This window comes from Tamandua tetradactyla, chromosome 6, assembly GCF_023851605.1.
Source record: "Tamandua tetradactyla isolate mTamTet1 chromosome 6, mTamTet1.pri, whole genome shotgun sequence".
NCBI lineage: Eukaryota > Metazoa > Chordata > Mammalia > Pilosa > Myrmecophagidae > Tamandua > Tamandua tetradactyla.
In genome coordinates, this window is record NC_135332.1 from 148,664,048 (window position 1) to 148,676,132 (window position 12,085).

The window sequence follows — 12,085 nt, forward strand, 5'->3', positions numbered from 1 at the left end:
TCTTTCTTTTGATGGGAGAGTTTAATCCATTTACATTAAAAGTGACTATTTATAATGAAGATTTTCTTTTCTCTCTTGGCTATTTATTCTTTGGAAGTCTTTTGTATTTTTGACCCCCAATTCTTCCATTAATGCCTACTTTGATAGTTGATTTTTTTTTTTTATTTTACCATCTTGATTCTGATCTTATTTCTTTTTGAGTATATACTTCATGGATTTTCTTTGTGGTTACCATGAGGTTAAAATGCACTACCTTAAATATATAGCCATCATTTTTTGTTTGATACCAAGTTCGATAGCATACATATCCACTGTCTTATACTATTCTCCCCTCAACCTATTTTTTTTTGGCTTTTTTCAAATTATATCTTTGTACTTTGTATGTCAAACACCTGATTTATCATTAATTTTTATGTACTTGCATTTTAACACTTAGAAGAAGTAAGAATTGATATAGGGGTCTTTATTTCTTTATGACATTCTGGTCCAGTACGCAGTGTCCTTTCCTTTCAGTCTGAATGACTCCCTTTAGCATTGTTTTTAGGGCCAGTCCAGTAGTAATAAACTCCTTCAGCTTTTGTTTTCTGGGAATTTCTTAATCTTTACTCCAGTTTTAAAAGAAATTCTTGGTGGACATAAGATTCTTGATTGGCAATTGTTTCCTCATCCCGCTGCCTTCTGGTCACCATTGTTTCTGGTGAGAAATTAATAATTTAATTGGGTCTCCCTTGTATATAACATGTTGCTTTTCTCTTGCTGCTTTCAGTATTTTCTCCTTGTTCTTTGCATTTTATGGTTTGTCTACTATGTTTCTGGGTGTATTTCTGTTCAAGTTTATCCTGTTTGGTGTTCAGTGGTCTTCTTGAATATGTATATTCCTATCTTTTATTATGTCTTTGAAAATTCCTTCTGAAGCTTTCCTTCCTCTCCTTATGGGATCCCCATAATGCAAATAATGGTATGCTTGATGGTGTCCCACAGGTCTTTAACTTTATTTTTGCTTTTTATGATTTTTTTTTCTTTTTTGCTCCTCAACATGACTCATTTCAATTGCCTTGTCTTTGAATGTACTGATTCTTTTGCCAGTTCCAATCTGCTGTTGAAACTCTCCTGGGAATTTTTCATTTCAATGATTGAGGCCTTCACCTGCAGTAGTTCTGTTTTTTCCCTTTTTCTTCTCTTTATTGAGAGTCTCTTTTTATGCATTCATTGGTGGGTATTTTCTTTTTCTTGACATTCTTTAGTTCTTTCTCTGTATTTTCCTTCATCTCCCTGAGTATAACTGAAAACCACTTTTGAAAAATCTTTGTCTATTATGTCCACAGTGTGATCTTCTTCACTGATTTTTTAATATTTTTGTCCTCTTTCTTTGAATCAGCCATCATTTCCTGTGTCTTTGTCTTGTAATCTTTTGTTGCATACTATACCATTTTAATTTTTAAAATGTTAACTTTAGAATTTATTCCATGAACTGAGTTTGTATCTAGCCGATGTTTTGACAGAGATTTCTTTGAGTGCTAGAAGCTGTCAAAACCAAAGAAGCCAATACAAAAATCACCTTTAATGGCTTTGCAAATTGGCTTTGTGTTGGCTGTTGCTATCCTTCCAAGTTCGGCCCTTCTTTCAAGAAAGTCAGACCAAGGCAAATGCAAAGTATAGAGTCTCCTCTCTCTTATCAGACCCTGTGTTTTGTCCTGGGCTTGTGGTTACTAGTGGCCTTAGGAGTTCCCCTATTTACAGGAATTGGAATGCCCCCTCTATTCCCTATAATAAACTTTCTCCCTCTTCCCAGTGTCCTATTGTAAGGTTTAAAGCAGCTTTGTCCCTAGCTATTTGGCTTAATTTTTTCTTACACTGCTTTTGCAGTCCCTAGCTACTTTTGCCTAGAGGAAAAATTCTGGAGCTTTGGAGAAGAGTTTCCTAGAACAGTCTTTCCCAACCGGAACAAAGCCAGAGACCCACAATGGAGACCCATCTGGAGAGGGATTGAGGAAGAGGCCTGCAAGGAGCAACAGTAGCTTCTCCTATTTTTTTTTTTTTTTTTTTTTTTTTTTGCATAGGCAGGCACCTGGAATAGAACCTGGATGTCCGGCATGGCAGGCGTGAAATCTGCCACTGAGCCACAGTTGCACCTCCCTCTCTTATGACTTTTTAAGCTGCGTGTGTGTGTGTGTGTGTGTGTGTGTGTGTGTGTGTGTGTGTTTTAATGTATTTGGTGATTTCCCAGTTAATATAGTTCTTTAACTCATTTCCATAATTTTGAGTAAGTGTACTATCTTTAAGATTCCTCTGCCATTTTTGCCATAAGTGAATTGGTACAATGGCTGCTCATAGAGCTGGGCTCTCAGTTCTCTAATTAGCTGATTGAAAGCAGTGAGCAGTGATTAAACTGCACATCCCTGCATCTTGGAGAACTACATCTTTGAATTCCAACCTGTCATCTGCTAAGTATACCAGGAGGCATGGCAGAGGACTCTATTGCTTCCTGTCAGGAGGCTCAGGGATGGGGTATTGTAGTTGCAGCACAGAGAATGAAATTCACATGTATTTACCACAATTTATCAGCCACTTTTTCTGGCTCTTCTCTGAATGCTGTACAACATTCTGTTGGACTCCAGAGTTTCCAAATAGTTGATTCAGATGGTTCTTTTTTTTTAACCATCTGAATGGTTCAGTAGTTGTTCTGTGGAGGGTTGGATTCCTGGAGCTTCTTAATTTGCCATCTTCCCACCATCTGCCATGGTCTTATTTATATTTTAAAGGGCTGCTGTATGTGGTGGTAGACTTAAGGAGACTACTTAAGCAGCTATTGGTAAATGATAGGCAGGAAGATGGTAGACTGGACTAGGGTGATATCAAGAGATGGTGTGATATGAACAGATTTTGAGTTGAGTGTGATATGAACAGATTTTGAGTTGTTTTTCTAATCTCTGAACTCATGTCCAACTACCTATTAGTCCGACTACCTCATTTACTGTAGGCCATTTAAACAAACATATCCTACACTGAACTTATTTTCTTCACATAATTCTACTTCTCCTCTTTTATTTCATGTATCGTTGAATATCACTACCATCTAACTAAGCCATAATAGACCTGGGAGTCATCCATTAATAACTTTGTTATTCTTTATCTCTTTCCTCATTGACATTAGCCTAATTTGGGTTTTTTTTATGTCTTATCTCTATTATAGCATCAGTCTTCTGACTTATCATCAGCCCTGCTGGAATTTATACCCAGTTTTTTTGGGGGGGCAATTAGTTAAAATGAAAAACCTGGACTTGATATTATGACTTAATCTTTTTCTGTTAGCTTTATTTATAAACCTCATTTTTGTTATAGTTTTATGGTTTATTAAGATATTTAATGGATCTCATTATTTCAGTCGGAATGTGGAGCAGGGATTTCGAGGGACACGCTCTACTCCTGGACATTATAATACAATTAGCCGAATGGATAGACATCGTGTCATGGATGATCATTATTCTCCAGATAGAGACAGGTAAATATGTGTAAATGCTATTAGACTCTATTACAATCACTGCTTTCACTAAGAAGATGTTACCTAAAGTAATTTCATTCTGGACTTGTGTATTCCTTCATCTTAGCTTCTAAAACCACATTTTGCCTTTACAAGTAAAGCCACACTCATTTTTATGAGCTCCACATCATTTAAACTAAACAAAACAAAACAAAAGCAGTTTTTCTTTTGGTAAAGAAAATGAGGTCATCCTGCTTTTGCAATTTTGATCTTTTGTCAAATCAAACCAGTTAAATTAGCAACTTTGCATGTAAGATTATAATGATAATCATAATGAGAACAAGTGTTTCATTATGCTTATTTTACTATAACCAATTGTTTTATTTCACGCATTTTCATGAGGCAATAGATTTTAAAGTCTTTTATGTTTATGAGCAAGGCTTTTTATATATAACAGTATTGAGAACAGAATCTGGTTTGTTTAGAAAACATTTGATTCATTAAGAGGTTTTTCCTCGTGGCTTTCAGTAAACTTTTTAAACTAAATCTTAAAGAATTATGCTTGTTGATGTTGCATTTGGAAGAATTCTCTGGATTTGCTCTATTAAATATAGCAAACTTGGAAATAGCATGGCATGTTACAATGCTTACATTAATGACTACTAATTTTTTAAGTTAAACAAATTGATTAACCTTCTTAACTTATGGTTGGCCATACACAAAATGAATGTTATGATATTTTTTCCAAGCTACAAAATGAGTGTTTAGATAAGGATTAGGAAAGAACACTGAATTTGCTATTCAGAGAATAGTATAATAAAATAATGAAGAAACTCATAAATTCCTGTTTTGCATGTGAAACCAATTTTAGGAAATACTATAAGGGCTTTTAAATCAACTGATATGAAAAGTTGCTGCCAATATTTATACATTTAATTGTTCTATGTAAATCTACTCATACTCAGTTCATGCTTCTGATTTCATAGTCTTTTATTACACTCCTCCAAAAGAAAAGATAGGAAATACTTTAGTCTTCAACAGTTTCAAACAAGTATTGGCTTTTGTGTCTGAGATCTAAGAAGAAATTAAGAAAGTACTAAGTTAATATCAGAATCAGTGGCAAGTGAAAATTAACAGAGTATTTTATTTCTTTTTAATTTTATTTTTTCAAAATCTGTATCTTTAGGGGTAATTACAGACATGCTACCTATAGAAATTGATGGTTATCAAATACAATAGTAGTGAAAGAAGGATAACTGTGTTGGCATGTTTAGGAGTTGAAAGGAGTCATATGAGAATGGGTGAATGGTTATTTTAGTTACCCAATAGGATTTTAATGAGCTTGATCATTTCTGGAAATACTTATCTAGCAAGTTCTAAACTCCTTTTACCTTGAAGATTTGTTAATGGAAATGATGGGAGAAGAAAATTCTGAAATGATTTTAAAACAATCAAGTTTATATAGTTTTTCTTTCAATGAAAAATTAACTTTGATATTTTCTCTGAAGAGAAATAATACAGTCTAAATCTTGCAGAGAAGAGGAGAATAACATTAAACTCATATATAAAAACAAAAATAGTTATTATCAGAACAAATGAATAATCTCTATCAGTATTTTAAGGCTAATAGCCCTAGGATTAATAGCAACAAAATTTACTATTAAATCCTTGGTGATGAATCTTTAGTGTTAGCTAATGCAATTTTAATTGAGATGTAGTTATATTTTTCTTGTTTACTTTAAAATTCTTTGAATCTTTTAGCTTATCAAAAATATTCAAGTTATGATCTCCAGAAGTTTGGGGGAAATTTGAAACACATGGTTTTATTACATTTTTAGAATGCAGTAGATTTCCAGATCATAAATAGTTACTCTTAATAGTGAGCTGCCCTAAAGTCTTTTTTGAAGTAAAATAAAATTACTTTTAAATAGGAATGTAAAGCCATTATTCATTAACATGAGGAATCAAAAAGTACAATATGATCCATCTAGTGGTCTGTCACGTTATTAAACAGTGAGTCCTTGATTTATGTTTTACCCTAATATTCCAAAAGATTTTCAGTAAGAGAATGCCTGTGTCATAACTGCAGTTTTTTTGTATATTATTTAGAAGGTAAGAATACTCTAGAATTCTTACAGTGTATTTTCAATAACATCCTTTCATAGCATAATTCAACAATTATGGACTAAAAAAATTTTTAAGAAGCCTTTCCCTTGAATAATTTAGGTATTTTAAGATGTGCATTAATCTTTCTTGATGTACTGGACTAGAATAATAGTTTATTGAATATACCGTTTTTCAGTATCATAGGTTTGAAGCCAAATGACTTTAAGTTTGAATCTAGGATTTTACTACTTGCTGACTGTGTGTATCTTTGAGAAAATGAACATCTTTAACACTTGATTTCCTGATCTAGAAAATCAAAATAATGCATAAATTAAATGATACCGTGCCTCCAGTTGCATAATATGTACTCAAATATGTGTCTTATCTTTAACATTTTAAAAGGAACTTTGGGCTTGCAAATAATTCGCATTTTAATGTGCTTACCTGTTAAGCAGAAAACAAAGAAATCTGTCAATTCAAGTAATTTTTAGATGCTTTGTAGAGAATATAGGACATGAGTAGGACCTTAAAAAATGGGCATGTTTATTCAGGCAAGAACAAGAACAAAGATACAGAGGCAGAACACACCTATACCTCAAAAAGGCCCAGTACGAAGGATGAAAGATTTGGGAGCAATGGCAGTTACATTGGCTATATTGGGTGAGAAACAACACACTTTGACATTAATTTATACTACCTGGTTAAACTTAAGTGGTGCAAAAAGGAGATGTAGTATCATATCTTTTTCTTAGAGGCATTATAAAAATATATATTGAAATTTAATTGGATCCTTGTTTCTCTGCACATCTAGCTCTGTTATTAGTCAAAATCCTGTTTTGTTTTGAAAAGAATAGATTCTTTATATATAATTTAGAAAACTAGATGTAGAAATATTAGCTAACATAATTAATTGTGATAGACATCTTTCATTTTCCTCCTTCTTCCCATCTTTTTTGTAACAGTTTTTCTCTGGTAAAATCTGATGACTACTACAACTGGCATAATTTTTTAGAGGCAGATTATGTAAGTTTAGTATTAGAAATCATTAAAAAGGTATAAGTGTTTACATAAGTTAATTTATTGGAATAATTTATAGAGTACTGGATAATATTTCTGTAACATGTCAGAGAGTTTCTGCATTTTTATGTCTGCCCTAAAGACCAAATTATATTGGGTGCATTTAAATTCATGGAATATACTTTTAGGATACTACAAAAATATATAATTAACACTGGCAGAAGATAAATTGCCTTATAAACTTTTTCCTCTGTGCATTCAATTAATACATTTATGTTCCAAAGGAAAATATCCATTATATGGATCTCTGGGTAGTTCACAGTTTATGAGGCAGCCAGCTATCAAAACGTGTAAAATATACCTGTAACTATTCCATTAAAAATAATAGTATTTAAGAAAAAAAAGGAATAGGGCTGTCCACGGTGGCTCAGTAGACAGAGTTTGCACCTGCCATGCAGGAGACCCAGATTCGATTCCCGGTGCCTGCCTATGAGGAAAAAAAAAAAAAAAAAAGAATAGCCTTCTTGGCTAATTCAGCTATCTTCTCTGAGGGAAATAGATCTCTGAAATTTTAAAATCATAGAAAAAATAAATGGAAAAAAAATTCAATTTAGAAAATTAGTACAACATTTTATTTGTTATATTTTGGGTTAGTATTTTAATTTAAGACAGTCGAATCAGTCTGAGTAATTTTTAGGAACTATAATATCAACAAAATGTTAACAATATTAAAGCTACAGAGCAGAAAAGTTTGCAGTAGGTTGGTGTTGAAAGCTTAGCTTATCTTCTCCTTTTGCACTCCTTTTTTTATATGACTGGAGGGGACCATTCAGCCTCATTTAATTTAATGGAAGGATAATTCGTTACGAATGCAATTTTATGCTGTCTTTAACAGTTATTACATTACTTGATAAAAATAAAAGCATATGTCTAGAATTGGATAGGTATGGTTCTTTGAAGAATAATATTATCCTGATTCTTAGAATCTGTAACTTTCTTATTCCTTTAAAATTTTAGCTTTTTAAAATTTAGTAACTTTGTTAGTTTTACATTTTTCTTTTACAGTGAATTACTATTCTGCTTATTTAAAAACATTCAAGCAGATTGGATAAAATGCAATTTTTAATGTCAATAACTTTATTTTTCATCTCAACATACATATTCAAAATATTATCTATTTTTCAGATTTTATACTACCCATTAATTTTGATAATCAGCTAAACTTGGTTTAATGGGGAAGTATAAAATATTTTTAATTTTTACCAAGTACATGTAATATAAGAAGTTGGATGCATCTATGGACATTGAGGATATATCAGAGGGTCTATATCTTGCTGAAATATTATGTTTAATTTGGGGTAATATTCATATATATGATTTGTCATTTTCAACAGAATCTTATGGGAATTATCACAAAGAAAAGGTTAAGAACCATAACATAACTATAGAGACAGAAAAGGGAAATAAATTGATGTTTCATGAAGATGATTCTTGCTTAACATTTTCTTTGCTTATATAGGGACAAAGTTAATTATAAGGTTCTTCTAGGAAAAATTAGAAATTATATAATGATACATTCTATGAATTTATATGTTTTAACAAGCTTTGAAGTTCAACATTTTTTGTTACTCAAGCAATTTTGAGAGAAAATGTATCCCCTTTTTTAAGTAATAAATTCCAGCATTAAAATTATTGGCTATTATTTTACTCTGTAAATCCAAGAATGCTTTCTTCTAAAAACTTTATATTCTCTATTTGCTTATATGTGGGCTCATTTTTTTCTATAATTTACTTTTGTAGAAAGTTTATGATTATATAAACCAATGTTCTTTTTTTGTAGAGTAATTTCCTCATGAAAATGGTATAGTATGGTTTTACTTTTTAGTTCAGTTTAAAATATATTTATTAAGTGCTACTATGAGTTAACCATTTTGCCCAAAGATTTTAAAAATGACATTATCCTGGTCAAGATTGATAGGTTATCATATAGCAGCTAATTATGGAACACAGAAGACTGTGAAATGGATGTGTAATGTTATTGGAACAGATTAGAGAGAAAATAACTTTTTGAGTCTATCAAAAAAGGTTTCAAAGAAAAGTTTGACTTTAAAGGAAATCTGAGGGTCAAAGAAGTGGAAAGAAAGAGAGAGAAAGATAGTCATTCCTGGCAGAAAGAAAAGCATGAACAAATTCTCAGAGTCAAGAAAATACATGCTATGTTTAAAGTGTCTTAGAGAGTCTGGTGCGTCTAGACAGAAGTTGTGGTATGGGGAATGAGAAGTGACAGATGAACACTGAAAGCAGATTGGAACCCAATGCACATGCCATCTTAAGGAATTTGCTTTTTTTTTTTTAATAATAAGGAGCCATTGGAGAATTTTGAACAATATACCCATATAATAGGAAGTATAACTTATCAATACACTTCTGTAGAAAGAGTGGAGAATGGATTGTATTGTTTCTGGGAAGAGCTGGGATCTACATGTAAGGATACCACTAGAAGTTTATTTCAATAGACATGGCAAGACATGATGAAGGCCTGATTTAAGGTAGGGTCAGTAAGAAAAGATGGGACAAATGTGAATTGTTTTTGAGTTAAACCCAGCAAGATTTATAAATCAATTGAACGTGGGAAATAAGGGAAATAGAGGACTTAGAGAAAGTTCTGAGAATTTGGGGGGGGGGGGCTTATTAAGTTAATATTTAAATCATCAGTTGAAACTGGGATTACAAGAAGAGGAATAGTTGCAATATTATATTAGGTTCCCAAAGGTTATTAAATAATTATGTTTGTAACTAGAAGGGACTTTAGAGATCATAGAGCCCTAGGATTATGAAGTACTACCTAAAGGACTGCTATAAGTAAAAATGAGGCTTCCCTCTCCCTCTTTAGCCTGAGTCATTCTGATTTTATATTACGCCTATATAATGGTTTTTGAAATTTTGTTTGGAGAAAACAAAGTGGTCTTCTGCTGTAGAAGAAATTTGAAAATCACTGCTTCAACCCCCTCAATTCCCAAATGCAGCACTAGAGAACCAAACAGGCAAAGTATCTTGCTCAAGCACTTTTTTTTGGCATGCATTGATTTTTAAATATCGCATGACACTCAAGCAGCCATCTAGAGAGCCCAGAAAACAGCTGGAAATATCTGAAACCCAACAGAAAATCAAAGCTAAAAGCAAAGTGACATTTCACACTGTAAAAACATATTAACATTATCCAGAAATAATCTTGGGAAACTTTTACCTCTAAAGAGTACAGAGAAAGGAGATCCAATAATGAAACAGATAAAGAAGCAATCATGTATGTGGGATGACAAGCAGAATGTATAAATGGTTAAGAGTCTGTTTGGATTTAAAAAGTCATGAATTTGAAACTCAGTCACTATATGGCTGTGGGCAAGTACTTACAGCCTCAGTTTTTCTGTCTCTGGAAATGTGGGAATACTACAACCTACCTCAAAGACTTGTTATGATAAGTAAATGTGATAATGTAGACTAAGGCTTTCATTGATTTGGCATCTATCTAGTTTTTGTTAAATAAATAATGTTTTCATAAACCAAGAGAAAGGTTCAGGACATAGAGGCTGAAAATTAATGTCTAATGCCACAGGCATGTATATTATGATGAAGTTCAATAGGAGATTGAAGAGCTTTTTGAAATTTCACACATAAAATACACAGGATAGTTTCAAACGAATGGTAAAAAAGCCGAAGTTATATTACAGTAAGCTTGAAGCAAAAATGAGAAGTGAGGCTGTTTTAATGACGAAAGCTAAGTGAGAGAGATAGAAAAGCTTGAAAGGAAAGCAAGGTTAACTAAGTTTTCATTTTTAGGATCAAGCACAGTTGAGGAAAGGAAAATGAGAGAGTATTACAAATTCATGATCACAGGATAAATAATATTTGTAGAGGTATATCTTCCTTTGATATAGAAAAAAGAATAGATGAAGACATAAATATATATTCAATGTATGTTTAGAGTAGAAGTATGTAAGCTGAGAGAGTTCAAAGTTGGAATCCCTTTCTAATGAGATTTTGTAATCATCTGCCAAAATTAAGTGTTTGGGTGTTGAAGGTTTTAAGAAAATAGAAAGTTTTAAATTATTGGTATAGAAAGAAGAGAATAAACTATAGATGGATAAAAGATCTGTATGTTACTTTGATAGTTTGGTAGTCATGAGCATGTAATATAATAAATAGGATGAATGGAAAAATGAATATTATTGAATAAAATTAATAATCAAATAAAAACAAATTGAATTAGTTTATTAGTAAATGGAAATGTTATTGTCACAAAGTGATTTTTCATAATAACTGAGAGAAATAATTGCTTCATGATATCTACTAAATATTACAAATATTTGAATTTGACTCTTTTATTATTTATTATTTATTAATTATTTATTATTATTTCTTAACTTTCTGGTTATTATTTTTCTCTTTTCATCTTTCTACCTAAAAAAAAGTGAAAGTATCTCTACTTTATAATACTTTCTAAATGGTGGTAAACATGTTGGAGTAATAATTGATAATATATTATTTAGAAATGTGAGTTTTAAATCTCAGCTTTATTATATTTTTTGTTGTGTTTTACTGAGAATATTTTAACCTTTAGCAAGCACTGCCTCATTAAAGATGGCATTGGGAGGAGGGGCAAGCTATCTAGTAACAATTTTCATTTGCTTTGCTTACTATCTGCTTATCTTTTTTATCTCACTTTTTAAAATTAAACTATACTCATTTCTTTCCTGAGTCTCATTTACATTCTTGTTTCTGCCATGCCTGCAGTCATTTTCTTACTCTACCTCGCTCCAGATACAGTCAGACCATTGAGCATCATCACAGGGATGGCAGGTATATTTTTCTTGCAATTGAGTGTGTTCATAGAATTGCATGTGCCTGTCTACTGATGTGACATAATTCACTTATATGAATGCTTTATATGTATATATGTGTATCAATGAAATATATAAATATTACCTTTATAAAATAGTAGAGAATAAAACAATTTATAAATACTTTAATTTTAGTGTGATGCCAAAAAATACAGCTTCTCATTGATGAGCTAGTGCCTTCCTAAAAAGTTAGTTCACCACTAATCATAGTTAACTCTTCATTATCTAGAAAGATAGAATAACTGTATTCTTTATAAATTATCTACAGTTAACTGCCCATCTTCCTCATTATAATAGATAATTAGACAGCAGTCGTTGATTTGTACAGATCTTAAAAACTTACTTCCACACCTCCCTTTCCCCACAGCAGAGGAGTCAGTTCTTGAAGTGCTTAGGTTGAAATGATTGGATTATGCTTACCTTGTCAAAGGTGGCTATGATCTACTTCTGACATAGTAGATGACTCTGTGGACAATCCTGGGTCTGTGGGGAAAACTTGTTCATTTCTTCCCTCGCACCATTCCTCTTTCTGAAGTGGAAATTTGCAGTGAATCAAAGATAGTACAGGTCCAGCACCCTGAGG

General features: G+C 32.0%; 1 protein-coding gene and 1 long non-coding RNA gene across 20 annotated transcripts in view; one reads left to right on the top strand and one right to left on the bottom strand.

Moving 5' to 3' along the window:
* The window catches only part of RIMS2 (regulating synaptic membrane exocytosis 2), a 757,916-nt gene that overhangs the window by 504,203 nt on the left and 241,628 nt on the right, over nt 1-12,085 (top strand). For all 17 annotated transcript variants that reach the window (XR_013178386.1, XM_077167426.1, XM_077167432.1 and 14 more), the window contains one exon: nt 3,386-3,502. Coding sequence is in view for 16 of the 17 variants with exons in the window: in XM_077167426.1 (XP_077023541.1) it covers nt 3,386-3,502 (117 nt within the window). In the remaining variant the exon portion in view is untranslated. The remainder of the gene's footprint in view (nt 1-3,385; nt 3,503-12,085) is intronic.
* LOC143688937 (uncharacterized) overlaps nt 4,453-12,085 on the bottom strand; it is a 66,957-nt gene continuing 59,324 nt past the window's right edge. For all 3 annotated transcript variants that reach the window (XR_013178391.1, XR_013178390.1, XR_013178387.1), the window contains 2 exons: nt 11,923-12,079; nt 4,453-4,555 (listed from right to left, as the gene is read on the bottom strand). This is a non-coding gene — a long non-coding RNA (uncharacterized LOC143688937). The remainder of the gene's footprint in view (nt 4,556-11,922; nt 12,080-12,085) is intronic.